Raw genomic sequence first — 19,851 nt, 5'->3', positions numbered from 1 at the left:
AAGACTGTAATCTCACATTAAAATTATGATATGCTATGGGATGTATGGCAAATGTGTTGCTAATTAATCAATAAAACACTGATTGGCCGTTGGCTAGGCAGGAAGTATAGGCGGGGCAAGGAGGAGAATAAAGCTGGGAAGTGGAAGGCTGAGTCAGAGAGACACTGCCAGCTGCCACGATGAGAAACAGCTTGTGAAGATGCCGGTAAGCCACGAGCCATGTGGCAAGGTATAGATTAAAGGAAATGGATTAATTTAAGCTATAAGAACAGTTAGCAAGAAGCCTGCCACGGCCATACAGTTTGAAAGCAACATAAGTCTCTGTGTTTGCTTGGTCAGGTCTGAGAGGCTGTGGGACTGGCAGGTGAAAGAGATTTGCCCTGACTGTGGGCCAGGCAGGAAAACTCCAGCTACAATGATAAGCTGGTGAACAGGAAGATTTCCAGGAGAAAAAAAAATCATCTTAATGTGTGCTACCATTAGGAAGTCTTTACCAAAGGCAAAAGAATTTGATCACCTTACATATAGGAATTTGCCCTAATTGGGGTATAACAAGTAGGATATAATTTGTGGATTACCTCCACATAGTAAAGAGTTTACTATTTCAAAACTATCAAAAATCAGCCTCATTGCTTAACAATAAAATACTTCCAGCTACAGTTTGCAGCATCCTGAATTTCCAAAGATCATGAACACAAGGATCAAAGTTGCAAAGAACTTTCCAGTAAAACAACAGGTTTTAGAAACGATACAATAAATTACACTTTTTGAGGACATTCACAGGCTCAAATCTGTCTGTATCGGGCTGCAGCTCTTCTGACTGCCCAGCATGCACGAGTCCCAGGGTTCCTCCACCCCAGCACATCATCAGCCAGCAGCCCCGCCCTGGGAGGAATCCTAGCACTCAGGAAGTGGGGGCGGGAGGAAGCAATCTCCTGCACTGCAGTTGGAGACCACTCCGGGATGAAGAGGCGGTCTTGAAAAACAAAACTCTTTCTAAAGGTGTTTTGTTAAGGCCTGGAGAAGCATAGGCCACTCACATATTCAAAGGCCACGTGCTTTAAAAACAACAACAAAAACGTAAGCCTGAGTTTGGCTCGGTACTGTTTTTCTGGATTTTATTATCTCCCTTCACTGGAGAAACCTTTTAAAATACTCTTTCTCACAAACGTCCACTTTCAGAAAATTATTCTGCAGTCACTAACTAGACAAAGTGGTCACTGGTAGCTAGCCAGCTGGTTAGTTCCGTGATTTGCCAGCATTCAGGTAAGTGCCAGGCCTGGGCAGGCCAGGTCCAACAAAGCCAGGGAGCTGCTCCTCCAGGCTGAGCCCAGGTAGACTACAGAGGTGAACCCTCGTTGGAGGTGCGGTCAGAAGCCGGATCGAGAAAGGCAACTTTTTCACTTGAAACATCCCGGGACCCACGCGCAGAGGGATGGCCGATTCCTTGTCTTTTCAAAGGTGTTTTTAGTTCATTTTTTAAAATGCTTTGTTTACCACTACATATAAAGGTATGTGTCCGTTTAGGTTTCTTGTGGTTGTCGTTTTTACAGAGTTATTTTAAAGTAGAGGGGAAACCCTGTAACTGTAAACTAACAGAAATCACAAACCCAACTCTTAAGGACCGTTGGGAGACTTCAGTAAAGTTTCAAAAACTAGTTGGGCCCATAATGCATAGTGGGTTTGCGCTTTGCGTAAGACTTGCAATCTCAAAGTTGTTAACTTGGCCTAAAGATGTTACCATTTGCCCCAAGTGGTAAATTCCTTTAAAACTTTTATGAAAATTCTACAACAAACACCACAGCAACTCCTTTTAAACTCCATTACCAAGATTGGAATAGTGAGTGTTTTTTTTAACTGCTTTTTTTCTTCATCTTCCTGACCTCTGTGCCAGTTCCGGCAAGGAAGGGGGATTGCACGCTGCCCTCCCGCGCGCCCCTCCCCCAGGTCTCCAAGCACAGAACCCCTTTGCTCCCAGCCGGCACCTCCTGCACAGGCATCCCCACCTGAGCACTGGTGGCAGCGGCCAGGCCCTCAGACTCGGAGTGGCACGGCGGGGAGCCACACACACACCTGCAGTACCTAAGTTTCCAGTACCGTGCGCTAGGCGTGGACAGCCCCACGCCAGGAACCCGGGCAGGGCAAAGTTGGACGTGCAGAAAGCGGCCGAGGACGGGGGCTGGGGATAGGGAACCCTCACCTGGGAGCGCGTAGCCAGCTCCATCTTCCCTGCCGGGCTCAGCCTGCACCCTGCACGCGGCCACCCGGGCTGGCGCTGCCCCGAGCACGCAGCGCGCGCGGAGTTTGCCGTGGAGCGGCGCACTGACTACGGACGGGGGGACCGCGCAGCGCCTGGAGCTACGCGCAACCTCGCACGGCCTCGGGCCACGCGCCCGCACCCGGGCCTCGCCACCTGCGGTCCTTGCCTGGCGGCCGGCGCCGGAGCGCGCGAAGGGTGCGCGCAGCCGGCATTGGCCGGCGTGTGGGCGTGCCCGGGCTTCCCCCCACCGCGCAGGGCCGCGGTGGAGCGGTCCGCCCTGGTTCGCGCGGGAGACTCGAGCTGGGGCCGCAAGCGCCTCTGAGCTCCGGGTACCCGGCCCGCTCAAGCCCTGCAGCGCCAGCCTCTAGGGCCTCAGGGTCTGAGTTCCTGGAAGGTTTGGCGGAGCCTGCGGAGCTGGCTTTGCTTTGTTGTTGGAAAGGGGCGGGGTCTCCGCGCCTCTTCCAAAACATTGGCTGCTCAGTTCACAGTGGAACCGATCACCCAAGTTTGCTGACCCTGGGCGGAGGTGATGGTCACAATGCACACTACACACTGAACGTTAGGCCCCATCCTGCTAGCCAGAGCTTTCCAGTAGTGACTAGCATCTACTCACCCTGGAAACGCTGAGATAGGCCTGAGGACTCAGGAATGAAGATAAGTCCAGTGCCCACTAGGTTGGACTTTATGAGCCTGGAGCCATTACCCACCTACAGGATAACATGAATAACTATACTGGTAATGCAAGTGTCATGGTGATAATTATGTCATTTTATCACTTAATTTGACGGATAATTGAGATAATTAGTAGTCTAATTCCTACCACTGATTAATAGTGATAAATGTAATAATGAAAGTGCATGGACAGGTAAACTTGGAACAAGTTAGATGCCATGAGGGGAAAAAGTGGTAGCCTAGTGGTACAGAATGGGCAGGGGGCTGCGAAGACTTACAGCCCTCATCAGAAGCAGGAGGCGTTTAATGAGTGGAGACAGTGGGAGGCCAGAAGCAAGCCTGAGAAGCAGAAAAATGCAATCTCTAAAGCTTTGGCATGGGGTGGGGTCGTAAGGTGGTAGAGCAGCAGCTTCAGCAGCTTGCCTCGGTAGAATCTATGTACCGATGGGGTGGGTAGGTGTGAGTGATGGGTTTGAGCATGGCCCTGCAAGAGTGAGGAGAGAACTCTTCCCAGTGGTAACAGACTACACGCTGCAACTCGGGAAAAGGAGAGGCAATGTTCACAAGCAAATCCCTTTAAGAAGTCGAACTTTATGGGAGTAACCAACCACTTTATGAGTGATTTAGGTCCTCAAGATGAAACCCGTACCTGGTGCCGTGCTGGGCCAAGAGCGTGTGGCTGGACAGGCCATAGACCCTAAGGAGGAACCTACTGTTATTTTGGGTTTTTTTTTTGTTTTGTTTTGTTTTGTTTAATTTTTTATTTTTATTTTGCAATACAATTCAGTTCTACATATCAGCCACGGATTGTTTCTTTGTTTTTGTTTTTTGAGACAGGGTTTCTCTGTGTAGTTTTGGTGCCTGCCCTGGATCTCTCACTGTAGACCAGCCTGGCCTCAACCTCACAGAGATCCGCCTGGCTCTGCCTCCCGAGTGCTGGGGTTAAAGGCGTGTGCCACCCACCCCACTGGAACCTACTGTTATTATTCTGCTAATGGATATAGTATTAAACAGAATCCAAGTGACTTATTGTTATACTCATGGATAATGCATCTCTCAACCCGTATCCAAGAAACTTCTCTTTGCAGTAGATGGTGATTGACAGAGACCCACAACTGGACAAGGTGCAGCGAATAAGAGACTGTAGAGTATCCCGCCCTAATGAGACATCTGTGTCACACTACTCCTCCTAAGGCTCGGGAGTCATTGCAGAAGATCAGGGAGAAAGATTATAGAAACCAGAGACTGTGGATGACTTCAAGGACACAGCATCCTCCAGACACAACAGGGCAGCTGCACATATAAATTCAGAGTAGATGTGACAACATACTCAAGCCTGTGCAAGCTCAGGCCAAACCAAATCCCAGCATGGTGAAGGCAGGTGGTCAGGAAGGCCCACCCGCTAGCTAGCGGAGGCGCTATTAGCAATTGAAAGCTGCCTGGAGATGGAGAGTCAGTTTTAAGAGCTTTGTCACTGGTGGTTTGACTTGCACCAGTAGAACGCCCCATGTCTGTGATTATTTGAGCAGCACAAATTGGAAAAAGAGAGGGAGAAAGAACACAAAGCTGTGTGGGAACAAGTGAGGGAGGGGTGAATATTGTCAAAATACAGTATACAAAATTCTCAAAAAATAAGAATCTTCTTAGAAAGTCTCTGGATAGAAGTCTGTGGTTGATTGCTTTAAAATGTTTCTTTAAAGGACTGGACAGATCACCCAGCCCTTAAGAGAACAGCTGCTCTTCAGAGGGCCTGGGTTTGGTTCCCAGCGTCTACATGGTGGCTCACAGCCATCTCTAACTCCAGTTTTAAAGTGTTTGTCTTAGCCACTGTTCTGTTGCTGTGAAGAGACACCATGGCCAAGATCACTGTAACAGAAAGCACTTAACTGGGGACTTGCTTACAGTCTCAGAAGTTTAATCCATTATCATCATGGCAGGGAGCATGGTACCATGCAGGCAGGTGCTAGAGCAGTAGTGTTGATCCATAGGTACAGACAGATGGACAGACAGAAAGACTGACTCTGGGCTTGTCATGGGCTTCTGAAACCTCACCCCTAGTGACACACTTCCTCCAACAAGGTCACACTTCCTAGTCCTGCTAATCCTTTCAAATAGTGCCATTGCCTGGCAAGGTCTTTTAAAGAGAGAGTGACATAATATAAAATGAAAAAGCCACATAAATATGGGAAATACACAGGGCATCTGGATCCTGTTTGGTGCTTTGTTGACTTTGAATTTTTTAAATGCTAATGAACAAAAATCAATAGCTGCAGAGAGACACTGGATTATGGAAACTGCTAAATTGAACCAACCTATATATTTTTAGAACGTTTTTCACTTCAGAATGGAAGTCAAAATATATGTTGTGTTGCGAGACAGGTTATGCCCTTGTTTCCACAAGAAACAAAAAGTTATGGTTTTCTTCAAAATTGGTAAAGATAAAATTTGATTGGGGGAGACCTCCTGAAGAACTTGGCTACAGACATCAAGAGAGAAACCAAGAAAGTCTACAGGACAGGTGACATGTATGCTGATCCCTCTACTATGGCAACAGCTCTGAGAATAGATGAGACATGACAAATCTTGTTGGTTACAGAGTCCTCATGACTTATTATATTACACTTTAGATATGTAGCCCAAACAGACTTATAAAGTTGACGACAGGTGCCTTTTACCTACTCAAACATAGAACAAAAATCATATGTAGCTGACTTGTGTACACTGCACAATCCGTACTTGTGTTAATACAGATATGTATGTTACCTTTAAAAGTTTGTGTGTTTTCAGAGCAAGGGGACCAGACATCAATGAAAACGGTTGGCCCAGGTGATCCAGCCTCTCAGAGTGTCTCTGTTGCAGTTTCCTCAGAGTTCTGCATCCAGAACAGCTTCAACACTGCTGGCTGGAATAGTCCAGCCTCACAGACTATTCTAGCCTGGACTAGAGAAAAGCCTTGTGCTTTCCCATTGCACAGAGACTGGACAACACATAATACAGCTAACTCTCCCAGAACTTAACCATTATCCTAATTTTCTCAGGTCCCCCAAAGATGTTATCACCCCCAGACAACAGGAGCAGTCTAGAGAACACGACACCCACATTCCCAAGAGGTGGGATGGGTGGTTTTGGTCATTCAATGGGTTACTGATGTTTGTCATCATTTGGGGGGGTTTGGTTACAAATTGTTATTGGTCATGGTCATGAAGAAAGCTGAACAAAGGAGATTAGATTCAGGGACTTGTTCTGATGGGGAAAGGGGTATAGTATAGATAGGATGGGATAAAAGAATAGATTGTTGAGTCTACTTTTGAACAACCGACAGTCTCAAGTATTTTACATTGGTATGGATTTTTGTATATTAATACAAATTTAAGGCTATTTTTGTTATACTGTATATATGTTTTCTATTCTTGTTTAAGGTATTGTACTATATAGCTCATTTTAAAATGTAATGTAAAGTTTTGGTCCTTGAAAGCTATTTAGGATAATAAAGAAATTCAGATTATTACTTAGTCATCTACAACAATCAAACTTATAGTCATGTTATTTTTCAAGATTGTACAGAGATATATTTTAGATAGATGATCCTCAAACACTTCAAAGACCTTCAGAATATGGCATTTAAAATGTTTTAATAAGCCGGGCGGTGGTGGCGCACGCCTTTAATCCCAGCACTCGGGAGGCAGAGCCAGGCAGATCTCTGTGAGTTCAAGGCCAGCCTGGACTACCAAGTGAGTCCCAGGAAAGGCGCAAAGCTACACAGAGAAACCCTGTCTCGAAAAACCAAAAAAAAACAAAATGTTTTAATAACATAAGACTTTTCATGACAGTGAGACACATCTGCTCCTAACAGAACCAATTTACTTCAAAAGAGGATGATGGGCATCAAAGCACCCCCATACTGAGTTTGCTTTCAGTGTGGCAAAGCTAGTCATCTGGGCAAGAAACTACCCTTGCCTTGACTGGTAACAATATACTGTCCAGCTGGAAGTGACTGCTGAACTTTGCCAAGACAGGGCAGGGCAGTCCTTCAAAATCACAGTCCTTCTGTTTCACAGAAAAGCCTTTCAGATTTTCTAGATCTACAGGCCAAAGATGGATGCCCCAACGTTGTAGAGGAACCTTGGGTGGCTGTCCAGGCAGCCATATATCTCTGTTATTTCTATAGTTTTGGAAGTTGCTTGCTCTGCACTTCCTGTTTACTCAGATAATATCTTATCCTACTTGGGTCTCTGATGGGGGCTGAAGACTAGATAGTTATAGTTTTACAGTTTTCCTTGTTACCAAATTGCTGTGGGATGTTCTATATGGCAAATGTGTTGCTAATTAGTCAATAAATAAAACACTGATTGGCCATTGGCTAGGCAGGAAGTGTAGGCGGGACAAAGAGGAGAATAAAGCTGGGAAGTGGAAGGCTGAGTCAGAGAGACACTGCCAGCCTCCACAATGAGAAACAGCATGTGAAGATGCCGGTAAGCCACGAGCCATGTGGCAAGGTATAGATTAATGGAAATGGATTAATTTAAGCTGTAAGAACAGTTAGCAAGAAGCCTGCCATGGCCATACAGTTTGTAACCAATATAAGTCTCTGTGTTTACTTGGTCGGGTCTGAGGCTGTGGGACTGGCAGGTGATAGAGATTTGTCCTGACTGTGGGCCAGGCAGGAAAACTCAAGCTACACCAAATTCAGAAAAGAAACTTACAAAAGAGATGTAAAGTTTATAAAGTTGAGAAACATAAAAGCTTAAGTTTTATTGAAGAAATTGTTTTAAGGTCTAAAAAGATATTTTTAGGTTGGTAACACAAGTTAAGATAGAAAGTGATTTAGGTACAAAATTTTGGACTCACCAAGATAGGATAGATAATAGAGTGCTTTCTCCAGAGTTGCCAAATACAAATGGACTGGACATTCTGAATATAATTTTTACCTGATAATTGTTCTTATTGTATATAGTTTTACTGTGTTAGAGTTAAAACCTTTCCTTTTTATTTAGACAAAAAGGGGAAAATGTTGTGGGATATTTGATCACATTGTGTGAAGATCTCTCTGTTTTACCTCATTTGCCTAAGGCACCTTCTGATTGGCTTAACAAAGAGCTGAATGGTCAATAGCTAGGTAGGGGAGGCTAGGTGGAACTTCCAGAGAGAGAGGAACTGGGGGATTCACCAGCAAGACTCGGAGGAAGTTAGATGTACAGTATGGAGTAGAGACAATGAGCCACGTGGCAGAATGTAGATTAAGATAAATTGGTTAAGTTCTAAGAGCTAGTTGGGAACAAGCCTAAGCTAAGGCCAAGTCTTCATATTAATAAGAGGTCTTCATGTCATTATTCGAGAGCTAGTGGTCCAAAGAAAGTCTGACCGTGTGTGTGCATGTGTGTATGTGTGTGTGTGTGTGTGTGTGTGTGTGTGTGTGTGTGTGTGGTATATAAATGCTCTGACATATGCATACATTGTACCATGGCTGAATGAAGCTATTTAACATATTCATTACCTTTTATAGTCATCATTTATGAAGTGAAAAACTCTTAAAACCTCAATAATTTTCAAGCATACAGTGTATATTGTGGTTGACTTTAGTAGTTGTGATGTATAGTTCATCACTTGAACTTAGCTCTCTTGTTTATATTTGTATTCTTAGACCAATATTTCTCTAATCTCTTTACTCCCTCACAATCTAATGGACATGATTGGGTTTTGGGAAGGATAGAATGTTCTGTGGTTTGTAAAGAAGTATTCATGGTAGCAAGCTTTCCTCACATTAAACACTAGCCAGGTTCTAGAACTTGCTTCAATATTGTTTCACCCAGAGAGTGCCAGGATGTGAGTTGTATATAGCTGGCTCTTTCTTTTAGATGAGAGAACTGTAACTTCAGGGTTAAGGAAACCTGTAGTAGGCAACCCCAAACATCCAAAGTTAAATCTATCTTCTCCTGAACTGTTTTCTCTCATATTTGTGCATGTATGCAGGAAACATGAAACACATAGATTAAAAAAATTCAAGCTTTCTTTTTAAGAAACAAAAACCCAGGGTCTCATGCAGTCCAGGCTGGCCCAGAACCTGCTATATAGCTGAAGGTAACCTTGAACCTCTGATCTTCCAGCCTCCACCTCCTTTGGGATTACAGTGGTTTCAGGTATATAAACTTCCATTAAAATGAAGGGGAACAAGGCTCCCTGTGTATCTGCATCCCAGGCTGTTACCTCTGAGCCTCCAGTGGTTCCCCACTGTTATTTCTGTCTCCTCCTAGGTGTTCCACATTCTTTTCAAGAGTTTTAAACCTGGTGCAGCCCATGCTGTAATCCCAGCACTCAGGAGAGAAAGGCAGGAGGATTACCACCAGTTCCAGGCCAGCCTGGTCTGCACAGTGAGACTGGGTCTTGAAACACAAAACAAAAAGAACACCCCCGCCCCACAGCCAGTCTCTCTCTCTTCTAAAAATCTACACCTAGTCTAGACTTGACTGTGAGGGAACCTATCCATGATAGTTACTCAAATCTGAAAATCCAAACACATTTTTAACAGCTTTCAGTTCTGACCCACTTACCCTCTCTGGATCCTTTTTATAGCATTTTTGTCCACACTAGCTCTTGCCCTTGCTATGTGTAGCCCAGCACTAGGAAATCTGTAACCATATAAAACCCAAGGCCTACCCTTAAGACTGTGGAATGACACCAATAACCATAAATCCCAAGCCAGGCTCAGTACAACAGGATGTGGGTTTTGCTGACGGTTGCTTCAAGGCCATTCTCGCTTGTGTGTGAAACGGGAGCAGAAATCAGCTGTCCGCACACATGAGAAGTAAGTTGTTGGAGAATTCACAGTGATCAGCTCGGTCTTGCTAGACTGTATCATAGCAATAGCAACAGACCAAGGAAATGGAATGGAATTATGCTAGATTCAGAGTCTTTTTGGTTTTGAAGCAAAGGAACCTATCAGCTCCCATGCCTCCTTCCTGTTGCTCTCCCACACCATCTCCCTTCCACTTTGTCCATGATCAATGCCTTTCCCCACAGGATCAGCAAACAAAGGCCGGCGAATTTTTTTTTTTCAACATACGGAAAAATAAGTTTTTCAAATTGTAGGAAAATTGGAGCCTGTAAAGGTCAGACCAAAAAAAAAAAAAAAAAAAAAGAAGAAGAAGAAGAAAAGAAAACAAACAAACAACCAAAACAAAACAAAACAAACATTAAACTTAAAGCAACCATTCCATAAAAATCAAGATGAGGAGGAGGAGGAGGAGGACATCAACAGTTCAACAGTGACAACAGTGGTGGGGACGGCGAAAACGTGCATGGTTCTTTTTTTTTTTTTTTTTTTGAAACTTCTTGGTGTTTTTTTTAACCTATTACAGGCTGTAATGATAGCATATTGTATAATAACACTATGAGATAAAGCTTTCTTTTTTGGAGGGAAGTTTATTAAGGTACCAGTTGTTCTAAAAGGAGGTAAAACTTTGCATCCTACAGGGAAGCTTCTTAAACTCCAGAAGTTCCTGAAACTGACCAGATTCACTAAGCCCTTTCCTCAAGCATATATAAACAGTAAGGGCTGCTGAGAGGCAGTTTCAGTCCACTGGAGCTGCACAGAAAATGTTCAGTCAGCCTAGCTACCTGGCAAAGATAGACAGAGACCAGCCAAGCTACCTGAAAGAGACAGACAGAGACCAGTCAAGCTGCCTGGAAGAGACAGAGACCAGTCAAACCGCCTGGAAGAGACAGAGACCAGCCAAGCTGCCTGGAAGAGACAGACAGAGACCAGCCAAGCTGCCTGGAAGAGACAGACAGAGACCAGCCAAGCTGCCTGGAAGAGACAGAGACCAGCCAAGCTGCCTGGAAGAGACAGAGACCAGCCACGCTGCCTGGAAGAGAGCCCAGCTGAGTTGCCCGGAACCTCTTGGGCTGCCTGCATGTTGTACAGTGTTCCCAGGCTCCAGGTTTTTGTTAGCCATCACCCGTGCTGGGCTCCTGTAAGTAACCCCAATAACACTCACTGGATGCTCATTTGTTCAGACCTCGCTTTGGTCTGTCATTTGTTCCTTCCTGTTTGTTCGTGTCTCCCAGCAATCATGTCACATCCATGCAGAGTGCACACACCGTGTTCAGAGAGAGGAAGCAGCATGTACAACAGAACCGAATGGGGCTGGGGGTGGGGGAGGCAATGCAAGCTAATCACTTACTTGGCATACGTTTAACTTTTGTTTCTAGCTTTTTTCCTTATTGCAAAAGTCAGGCTAAAATGAGGAGTTTCTAAAGGTTGCTGACTTCATGGGCTTGTGAGATGGTTAAGTAGACAACTTGTGTTGTTCAATACCTAGGACCCTCAAGGTAGAAAGAGAGAACCAACTCCTTCCTGCAAGTTGTCCTCCTGACTCTATATGAGCACTGTGGTGTGTACGCATGCATCTACACATACATGTAGAACACACAAAATACATTTTATAAATGAAATGCATTGACTTCTGAATAAAACCACTCAAAGTGTAGGGGAAAGATTGTTAGGATTCTGCCGCCACTCCAGCTGCATGGCCACACATGTGAAGTTCAGCAGCTAAGCATCAGTGCGTGCTGGTGATCACGTGCACACAGTGTGGCCATGCAATCTGTGCATGCTTGGTGTAGCATAGCTCTGTAAGCCCACCTGCGCATGTTCGTGGGAATCCTTAAAAAGCTGGACACAGACTCCTCCCCCCTCTCTGTTCTGTTCTCTCTTCCCCCCTCTTTCTCTCTCTGTTCTGTGCATGTGCTTCGTCCCCAGGCCTGGTTCTTTTGTCCCTGACCCCTCTTCCTAATGAAGCTCTGATACTGGGTTTTGTTGTGGCTCATGCCTCATGCATGACCTTTCCTGCATGGTAACCAGCGCCACTTAACATTTTTAAAACAGCAAAGATAATATTGAAGGAATGGGAGGAAAGAGGTTGGAGAGCTCGTATGTTGTTTTGTTTTATTAAAAACCAAATAAAGTTTATTTATTTTAATTTGAGTGTGTGTGTGTGTGCCTCCATGAATTTATGTGCACACAGGTGCCTGCAGAGACAAGAAGAAGGTGTCAGATCCCCTGGGACTGGAGTAAGAGATGAGGATGGGATGCCTGATGTGGATGCTAGGAACCAAACTCAGGCCCTCTACAAGAGTAGTATGTGCTCTTAAGCCGGGACATTTCTCCAGCCCTTCATTGAGAAACACTTAAAACCTGCTCGGATGTGATTAGATTTCTTCACTGCTCATGAAGAGCCTCAACGGACCCTGGAGAGAGGCAGACACATTTGTGCTGAGGCTCTGCAGCAACAGAAACTGGGTAACTTGGTTTCCTACTTCCACTGCCTGTTCCATTGGTACCGTGGCTCTCTAGGCTTTATGTCTTAGTCTGGGCTACAGAGTGGTACCCTGTCTCAAAAAAATCAAAGTACAGCTGGAGAGGTGCATCAGAAGTTAAGAGCACTGGCCAATCTTGCAAAGGACCCAAGTTCCATTCCCAGAACCCACAACATGGCTCACAACCCTATGTAACTCCAGTTCCAGGGGATCCAGCAACCTCTTCTGGCCCCCACAGATACCAGGCACACAATAAGGTACATAGACATGCATACAGGCAAAACACTAAAATAAAAATAAAGAATAAAACAAAATACAACCAAAAAAATTAAGGAACTTATGTTAACAGGAATGATGACCTATACAGTTGTTTAACTGGTGATTAATCCCTGCCTGGTACCTCATTGAAAATTTGGCCTCCTTTCTCATCCAGTGTCTCAATATGAGAATATGGTGCTATGGAAAAGGAACACAAACAGAAGAAGAGTTCTTTGAAATCAAGATTATAATAACTCAAATAAAATGTGCATTGACAAGCTCAAGAAATTTCCTAAACAGTTGAGCAAAAAGAAAGAGATGAAACCTGAAGAAATGTGTAGAATATTTGCAGAAGTATCAATATTTGATCTTAGGAATTTCAGAATGAGGAAACAGGAAAAGCAAAACAAGGGGGCAAGTGATAGATAAATGGCAGATGATAGATACAAGATGGATGGATAGCAATCTAGAATTGAATAATCTTGCGGGCCACAAGAATATATTATAGGGATTCAGCTATGTATTAAAGCTATACCTAGAAATTTCAAGGCATTTTTCTAGTGGGAAGCCATTTGTCATGGAATATTTGGTGTTATTCACCTTTAATATTCAGTTGCTCCTCATTATGAATTTCTTGTGCTCATAATTCCCGTAGAACATGTATGTGTGAACATCCTGCTTGGGCCAGTACTTGGATAAGGTCACTTAGGCAGGGTCTTCTGCCTCTGAGCTCCCTGCTCTCTTTTTAGCATTTGAATTGGGTATCTGCCTTTTGCAAATATCCCCTTTTCGCTACATCCAAAGATAGGACCAGCTCCAAACAAAGCATTGAAGGACAAGCAAGGATCGGAATAGCTACCAGACCACCTGCTAGGCACCTAAAGCCCCTGAACTAAGGTAAAACTTCAAGGCAACCTGGCTCCTAGATGCATAGCTTTGCTTCTTGTGCAGATGAAGCTCAGATCATCCCTTGCCTTCAGGCCTAATGGCTTTCCAGAGCAATTAACTAAAAACAAAGGAGGTTTTTGCATATCCAAGTGGAGTAAGGAGTGAGGCAGAATTCCTGGTGGCAGAGAGTTGGTGGTGAGGAGAACAAGACAGTTTCTCTGGAGAGGGTAGACAGAACCACATGGCCAGAGAGAAGAGAAGAAGTCAGAGATTCTGTAGAGGGTGAGGCAGATCTCTTGTAGAGTTTTCTCAGAGCCAGGAGTAAGGAGGTAGGAAGGAGAGATGGAGGACAAAGGAACAGAGGACTAAGATGAGGTCAAAAGCATAGGAGCTTACTAAAACTATGAGGACAGGAAAAGTGGGCAGGGAGGAGCTGAATGTGAGGACAGAGCTGAAACTGTACAGATAGAATTTTGTCAAAGAGAAATAAAGTAAATGGACATAGAGCATGGTATATCTAGATTCAATTTCCCGCCATTGGTAGCATCTCTTCTGGGCCCCTGGGAAGAATATTATTAAGGCTGGTCCATTAATAATATTTGAGAGAATAATACAAATATTTAGACTCCAAGAATCTATTAACTCAGGGTTGGAGAGATGGTTCATCTGTAAGTACATTTTCTTTTCTTCCAGAGGACCCTAGAATAGTTCCCAGTGTCCATATGGGGCAACTCACAACTGACTATAACTCCATCTTCTGGGAATCCAATGCTCTCTTCTGGTCACAATGAGCACTGCACCATCCACCCACATATATACATATAAATAAGAACAAAAATAACAAAAAAGAAATTTTCTAATTTCAAATCATTATAAAACTTCAGAACACAAGGTGTAAAAGGATTCTAAAACTTTTCAGGAAGAATATATCACAAGTCCCTGAACATATCAATTCTCTCAGCAACCAGTAGGAATATAAAAGAAAGTGGAGGCTAAGCTTGGCCATCTGGTTAGTAGAGGTTCTTATCAGGACCTGGTCTGGGATGTGGATGAGAGCAGCCGGCTGCTGGCTGAGAAGGTGAAGTGAGGGAATGGAGAGTGTCCTCTGAGCACCTGTGTCGGGGACCGGCTCCCACTTTTTTCCCTAGGGTACTCTTGAGGAGTGAGGGGTAAGAGATTTAGATAGAAATTAAGACGGGAGAGAGACAGATAGAAACTCAGGATAGCCTCAGGAGGGCCTGGATCCTTATCCACCGGCCCCTTCTGGCTCTTCTAAGGGCTTTTTAAAGGAATGCCAAAAGGTGGAGCAAAAGACCTCCCCCTAGCACAGCCAAGTGCAGACCCTTCCAAACACCTGGTGACTATGCTCATGATCAATCCATCCCATTATGCAGCCCTGCTGGGTAAAGCAAGCTCAGATCTGACTAAGGGAAACCTCTGTGGGCTCCCACACACCTGCATCTCATGGGTCCTCATCACTGTCCCTGATGGCCAAGGGAGATTGAGGCTGCGTGTGTGGAATAATGTGTGTGAGCGAGTCCTAGAGCCAAGCTCTCCTCTGCATGCTCCCACTGAACTCGTATAAGGAGCTGCACAATTGGGAAGGCATACAATCACGCTAAAGCCCGTGTTGAGAGGTTGAGAGAGCATGGCCATGCAACAGTCATTCACTGAGTGGACCAGAGCTCTCGATAAGCAAGTGGAAGCAATGAAGCTGCATCAGGAAGAAAGCCAAGAACTTAATGAAGTCGCAAGACACCGGCCACAGTCCACACTCGTTATGAGACTCCATCCAGAAAACAGACAAATCAGAGAATTGCAACCAGAGAACAAAAAACTGTGAACAATCTTTGGACTTGGATGAGCTCCTGTCTGCCTTGGAACTAAAGATGAGCAAGTACTCAAACATGAAAGCTAAGAAAGCTAAGATTGCAAATGGCTAACAAAGCAGACAACCTGGTTATAAAAGAGCAAGACTCTAAGAAGGCACGAGCATATGTTGGCCAGACACTGAGAGGGAAGCAGCAGTGGGGGGAGCTGACACAGACAAGTGGCAGGGTGGCAGGGAACAGGAGCTCAGTTTTCAACCCAAGTGGGAAAACACAGGCTTCGGATGACATGAGAATCCTCCCTGGACCTTCAGAAGGATGAAGTGTCAGAGAATACACCTCTGTCAGTATTAGTGACTGACAGTGACCTGAGTCTGAGGAAGAGCTGAGTGTTCACTAGGACCGGCTCAGAAATGAGTGGATGAATGAATATAAAACTCAACGTCAACCGGCCCCTTTTCCTCTGTAGTATTTGTGAGCACACTGGCTAAGAGACAGAACGGAAGAATGTGTAGTCAGTGGTCGTAAACTGGATTCAAGCACAACTGGAAAGCAGACGCTGGGCAGTGAGCAGGGTTCACAGTGCTGCTGAGCACTGCACTGACGTGTGAACCCCCAAAAGTCTATTTAATAACTTACTAAGGGGTGCAATGGAAATATAGACTTATTAATACAGAACAAGGAAGACGCCGATGTTGATCCTGCTAAGGCAACTGTCCTTTTGCAAGGCTTGCTTCTCTTCTGACCGCTATTCCTCTGCTCTTAATCGGTCACAGATGAAGGCAAGACCACGCCCTAGGGCTTCTACCCCAAAGCCATTGGCTGAATGGAACGAATTCCCACAACACTGTGTAGTCTCAGAAGTGCCATTGCTTCGTGGGTGACACATAGGTTGCCTCAAAGACTCCCAATAAATGTTTGGAAATCCTGAATTATCTCAATTTTAAAAAGTCAGTTTTGCCATGGTTTTCTTTCATGGAAGAAAGCTTATGTACACAGGGCTTCCTCCTGAAGTGGTTGCCATCCACTGCCCCTTCTTTTAACTCTTTGTCAAGGAGAGCCAGGTTTAAAGGCTGTAGGGATGTGTTACATGCACCACAAACAGAAGGAATGGAATTATATCTGGTTCCTACAACTCCTTTAGCCAGAAGCTACCCACAACCTGTTTGAGTGTATGCAAAACCCCCTCAGGATGAAAAGGAATAAGAAAGACAACCTTGTGATAGACACATTCAGCAGGTTAAATGACATTGGAAGAACATGTTTTCGTTCTCAGTGAACAACGGAACTGGCTTTTCCTCCTATCTACTTAATGTCTGAGGATACAAGACAGTTGATGTGTTTAATGTAACAAGGTAGGGATGGTCGTCTCCAAGTAAACTTGAAATTCTTCTGGCTCGTAGAATTCTTTTGTTTTCATTTAAGAAATTACTATTGGCCGGGCAGCAGTGGTACACGCCTTTAATCCCAGCACTCAGGAGGCAGAGCCAGGCAGATCTCTGTGAGTTCGAGGCCAGCCTGGTCTACAGAGCAAGAACCAGGACAGTCACCAAAACTACACAGAGAAACCCTGTTTCTTGGAATATTTTAAAAGCAGAAGCAAATTCAAAATATAAAGCTCTGGGTCTGATTCTAAGCTTCATAACCAATAGGGTTTTACTTACAACCTGTGGTTCAGAGAAGGGCAGTGCAAACATGTATCCACAGACATTTTCTTTATTATTTAAAAAAATATATTTACAATATAATTTTTTTGTGGCAGGGTTTCTTTGTGTAGCCTTGGCTGTCCTAGAACTTATTCTGACTCATTCTGTAGACAGGATGGCCTGGAACTCACAGAGATCCACCTGCATCTGCCTCCTGAGTGCTGGGATTAAAGGCATGCACCACCACCACCACCTGGCCAATATAAACAAATATTTAAAAATTAAATTATAAATAAAAGCATTTCCATAGACACATCTAATGTGTGGCACTTGAAAGTCATATAACGTGGTGGAGGGGAATCTTCTTTAAACAAATTAATATGAATTTATAAATAAAAATAATTATAAAATGAACATTTAGAATGAAAAATTACTACAAAACTTAAAAATGTAAAATCAGTGTGAATACCATGGCATCATGAAATACAAGGGAGAAAACACAATGTTTTTAATTATTAATTAACTGTGTCACAGCCAGCCCTATAATGTATTTATGGTGTTTTAATACATAAATTTCACACTATTTCCTTTAGTGGGAAAAAAAGACAATTTAGTCTTTCTTTAGCATGGGTGACTGAAATTGATTTTCATTGTACTAGCAGTTTAAAGTTTATTTAAGGGGTTGGAGAGATGGCTCAGCAGTAAAAGTGCTTACTGTTAGTCCGTGGTGGTGGCACGCTCACCTTTAATCCCGGAGAAACTCCGTCTCAAAAAAAAAAAGACCCAAATCTAGTCCTCAGCACCCACACTGGGTAGCACACAAGTGTCTCCAGCTCCAGGGAGTTCCACACTCTCTTATTGCCTCTGAGGGCACCTGCACATTAGTGATGCACATACATTCATGCAGGAACACACACACAAATAAAATAATATTTTAAATATAAAATGTTCTTAACCTTCACAACTTGATACTAATAATACATTTAATTGCTATAATTTATGACAAAATTTGGAGATGCCTTGTCATCTTCAAAATCTGAACAACCAAGTTTTAAATAATTCAAAATTTTTGGTGCAGTGCATGATCTTAAATACTCTTGAATTGAAGATGACCATAAACTAATGTGTCTGCTGTGTTCACCTTGTAGCAAGTATCACACATTGAAGTTGTGGTACCTGATGATGTGGGAGAGCTTCCATTTTACCTAGACATGGACGACAGCTTGGTCTTCTGTCATCATCTACATGGCTGCTCACCGGAAAGGCTTTCCAAAGAATAGTTTCTGGCTCTGTAGATGTCAAACCCTGACTCTTGTCCATTGTCCACATACTCCCCCTTCTGTGAGACATGGGCTCTAGTTCTAAAATGTGTGTCGCTGTGTTAGTGACAGCACAGTGAAAAGCAGTATTTCCGAATGCCCCCTAAGATGACCAACAGTTAACTCCCAGGTAGAAGTGACCACAAACCGCCTCTGTGTTGTGCCCTGCGGTGTTTTCTGTTGCCAACTGCACAAACTGCATACTATGTGATGATCAGAGGTTTGTTTCTATTCATGGTCTGGTTCAAGGTTGAACCATATCTGGTGACAGCCTTGTTTCTGGCAGAATCCCAAAGTGGCAAAGAGCATCACATCATGAGAGACAGTATGCAAAAGACATGGCTTAAATTGCTTTATACAGGACCACTCTCAAGACACCCCATTAACTCATCAACCTGTCAATCTGTTGATCACATGAATGGATTAACTGATTCATGAGGACAGAATCTAGACACAGCTGGTCCATGTGTCAGTATGTGTGAGGATTAAATTTCAACATTCGTTTTGGAGGAGAAAAAACACATTCAAATCACAGCACCGACTAAGCCAAACAAAACACATTACAATTCGATGTCACCTTAGCCATGTCCCAAGCGTCCAGAAACTACCGCAAACCAGAGGAAACCGCAGGCAGCAGGAGGCACTGTCACAGCAGATTCCCATGAGCGTATCTCGTTCTGTGGATGTGCAAGAGTGCATGACTGTGTGAGCACCCATTAACCCCCCACCCCCCCACCCCCGGAGGCTGGGAAAAACCAAGCAAGTGATGACTCCATGACCTTCCAGGGAAATCCACTTCTGGCTGTGACTTATTATTTGCTAAACTATGTATATATAGTGTCTTGAAAAGAAACGAAAAGAAAAATAAGAGACAAGAAAAGCAAATGGGAACATGCCCAGGGAGCATAAAAAGGGTAGAAGATGAACACCTAGAACATGGTTTTCGAACCTCAAATAATTTGGTAGAAAATGAGCAAAAGTTAGGTTATCTATGTCCCCAAAGAAAGGGATACACAAGTCATCAGAAAACAAAAGAATAAGTTTTGCAACTGTAGGAATGCAAATGAGTACAAGAAGAAGCAGGAGCCTGGGATAACTGTTGCTAAAAACCACCGTATTTTGGACTTTTCTTCAACATAAATGATGTTCTATAAAGACAAAGGGGCAACAGAAATAACATTAAAGAGTATAAGTATGTATGTGTAATACAATGAAGAACAAAGCAATTGGAATAAAGCAAATGGGTTTGGTTCTTCAGTGGCCCCTCACAAGCCCATACGCTAAGGGAGATTACGATATCGGTGGTGGACCCTTAGGCAGCGGGGCCTAGTGGAAGGAAGTCACTGATAAAGGGGACATTTGGATCCCAGCCTCCTTGCCCTGTCTTTGTGTGTGAGTGTGTGTATGTGGGGGGGTATGGACATTGTACTCCATTAGGTCATAATTTTCAATGAAATGATGGCCTTTGGGTTCTTCTGGTGATACCAGCAAAAAAATAGAGTCATCACATCTCTTTTGTGTGACTGGAGTATCAAGGGGAGGCTCACTCCTAGGGAACCTGGGCACCTTGCATCTGGTGACTGGCTAGAGGGTTGCCTGCTGATATTTTCAAATCCCCTTCAGTCTACACTGCCTTCAAAGATCCTTGCAATCACATCTTCAGC

The 19,851-nt window shown here is 44.0% G+C and overlaps 1 protein-coding gene and 1 pseudogene across 2 annotated transcripts in view; one reads left to right on the top strand and one right to left on the bottom strand.

Moving 5' to 3' along the window:
- The window catches only part of Cdca7l (cell division cycle associated 7 like), a 41,065-nt gene extending 38,717 nt beyond the window's left edge, over positions 1-2,348 (bottom strand). For both annotated transcript variants that reach the window (XM_059279405.1, XM_059279406.1), the window contains exon 1: positions 2,201-2,348. In XM_059279405.1, coding sequence (XP_059135388.1) covers positions 2,201-2,224 — 24 coding nt within the window. In that variant the 5' untranslated portion in view covers positions 2,225-2,348. The remainder of the gene's footprint in view (positions 1-2,200) is intronic.
- A 960-nt stretch (positions 2,349-3,308) lies between these two features.
- LOC131923989 (FGFR1 oncogene partner 2 homolog) lies at positions 3,309-15,611 on the top strand (annotated as a pseudogene).
- The last annotated feature ends 4,240 nt before the right edge of the window (positions 15,612-19,851 follow it).

This window comes from Peromyscus eremicus, chromosome 14 (genome assembly GCF_949786415.1).
Source record: "Peromyscus eremicus chromosome 14, PerEre_H2_v1, whole genome shotgun sequence".
NCBI classification, from domain to species: domain Eukaryota; kingdom Metazoa; phylum Chordata; class Mammalia; order Rodentia; family Cricetidae; genus Peromyscus; species Peromyscus eremicus.
The sequence above is the reverse complement of the archived record's forward strand: the minus strand, read 5'-3'. Positions and strand labels throughout refer to the sequence as shown.